This window comes from Myotis nattereri (genome assembly GCF_964212035.1).
Source record: "Myotis nattereri genome assembly, chromosome: 10".
Classification (NCBI taxonomy): Eukaryota; Metazoa; Chordata; class Mammalia; order Chiroptera; family Vespertilionidae; genus Myotis; species Myotis nattereri.
Genome location: NC_138085.1, coordinates 72439176 through 72441462, shown reverse-complemented (window position 1 = coordinate 72441462; position 2287 = coordinate 72439176). Strand labels below are relative to the sequence as shown.

The 2287-nt window shown below is 52.3% G+C and overlaps 1 protein-coding gene across 1 annotated transcript; it reads left to right on the top strand.

Annotated features, from left to right (window-relative positions):
- Window positions 1–986: 986 nt before the first annotated feature.
- LOC308525925 (putative MAGE domain-containing protein MAGEA13P) lies at window positions 987–1982 on the top strand (the record flags this gene model as incomplete). Its single annotated transcript, XM_081100797.1, has 1 exon — window positions 987–1982. One exon carries the CDS (start codon window positions 987–989, stop codon window positions 1980–1982), a length of 996 nt encoding a protein of 331 aa, XP_080956923.1.
- Between the last annotated feature and the right edge of the window lie 305 nt (window positions 1983–2287).

Sequence of the window (2287 nt, the reverse complement as noted above, 5' to 3'; positions counted from 1 at the left end):
CTCCCTTGCAAATGACCCTCATCCCCTGCCCCTCCCCTCCATTGCTTTTGCTTGGCAGCATCTTGACCCTGTGCTATCATCACTGTCGTTCCATTCCAGGCCTTTCCTGCACCCACGACTGTGCTCCCTGGCCTCCCTTGAAAGTCTCACCACGCGTCTCAGATGGGTACCCGACACTCTGTGGCAGCCTTCCCAGACATGTTTTCTTTCCCACGTTCTAGCACATTTATTTCCCACTTGCCTTCACCACGCACTTCAAGGAGAAAGCAAGAGTCATCGGCAGGGACACCTCCATCATGACGCCAGCCGTCACACCTGCCCATTTCCCCGCTGTGTGCCCAGGCTCACGCTGGATGAGGCTTGCCCTTCTGAAGAGCCCCAGTCTTAAAATCATTCCCTCTGGAACTTTCTATGCATCACTCATCCATCAGCTCCTTCAGAGGGTCCGCCCGAGGCTCCTCACATGGGAGTGACGCAGTTCTGAGGCAAGTATTGCTTGAGGCTTTGAGGTGTTTTGAAATAGGTAAATTGCTTTTGCCATAAAAACAAGTTTACGTGTCTAATTCTGTAGGAAAGACTGGGAAGTGGGAGGCTACGGACGGAAAGCATAAATGAGGAGCTTGTTGATGAAAAGAAAGGAGGGAAGGAACGACAGAAGAAGGGGAGGAAGAGCGAGGAAAGGCGCGCTCCTCTGCAGGATCCTCATCAAAATATTTCCCACGTCTTGGGAACTGAAGGGGGAAAACGGCATAGGCAGATCCTAATATTCTAAAACCGCAATCCGACTTCCCGCCTTGGGCGTCAGAGGGTGAAGCAGCTTCCTGCCGGCCTCCAATCTCAGAGGGAGGAGTGTGAGGACCTGCTGGGGAAGCGAAGCCTTTGTCAACAGAGGGAAGACGCCCAGGCCCTGCCAGGCGTCGAGGCCACTAGTCCCATCACCGGACCTGCTGCGCACGCTCCTGCTGCCGCCTCCGACACAAATCGTCATGCCTCGCGGTAAGAAGAGTCAGTGCCCCAAGCCTAAGCACAGCCTCCAGGCCCCAGCAGAGGCGCCAGGCCTCGGGGCTGCACAGGCTCCTCCAACTGAGGAGGGAGCTGCCTCCCCCTCTCTTTCTGCTTTGATTGAGCGCATCACAGAGGGTGTGATGGCTGCTGGAATATCAAGTGTTTCCCAGAATTCCCAGAGAACCGGCTCCTCCTCCACTGCCACCAAAGCCACTCCATCCAGCAAATCAACTGAGGCCTCCAGCCGCCGAGTAGAGGGTCCACCCGCTTTGCAGGCTCCACCAAATCCGGAGTCCTTGTCCACTGAAGTGCTACAAAATAAGGTGTCTGAACTGGTGCTCTTCCTGAGTAACAAATACGTAACAAAGGAGCCCATCACAAAGGCAGAAATGCTAGAGACTGTCATGAGAGAGCACAAGGATCACTTCCCTGAGGTCTTCAGGAGAGCCTGCGAGTGCATGGAGGTTGTCTTTGGCATTGAAGTGAAGGAAGTGGACCCCCCCAGCCATTCCTACGAGCTCGTCAAATTACTAGACCTCACCTACGATGGGATGCTGAGTGATGCCCAGGGCATGCCCAAGACTGGCCTCCTGGTATTTATCTTGTGCATAATCTTCAAGCGCGGAAACCGTGCCCCAGAAGAGGTCATCTGGGAAATGCTGAATACGATTGGGGTGCATGCTGGGAAGAAAGATTTCATCTATGGGGAGCCCAGGAAGCTCATCACTGAAGATCTCGTGCAGGAGAAGTACTTGGAATACCGGCAGGTGCCCGATAGCGATCCTCCACGCTATGAGTTCCTGTGGGGCCCAAGAGCCCATGCTGAAACCACCAAGATGAAAGTCCTGAAATTTTTCGCCAGGGTCACTGGGAATGACCCCACTGCTCTCTCAGACTGTTATGAGGATGCACTGAAAGATGAGCGAGAGAGAGCTGAGGCCGAAGCTGCCACCGGTGATGGTCAGCAAAAGTCCTAGTGTCACAACCAGCAGCTTCTCCCATCCTGAGTGACGTCTGAGGAAGCTTCTCAACGTGGTGTTTGAAGAGGGAAATCAGGGTTCTAACTAGTGGATGGATGAATTGCAAATTTTTTTCTTTTTTCTTTTTGGTATGTTTCAAATGTTCTGCCTCCTAAAAGAATTATTAGCTTCAGAGTCTAGGTTCATGAATAGCTTTGGTTATGTATTTAGTGCTGTTTAACAGGTTTAAGGATAAGGATTTTGCTGCTCTATAAAACAAACTGGGGAACCGTCCATCTTCCTTTGTGATCTGGAGCAGGATA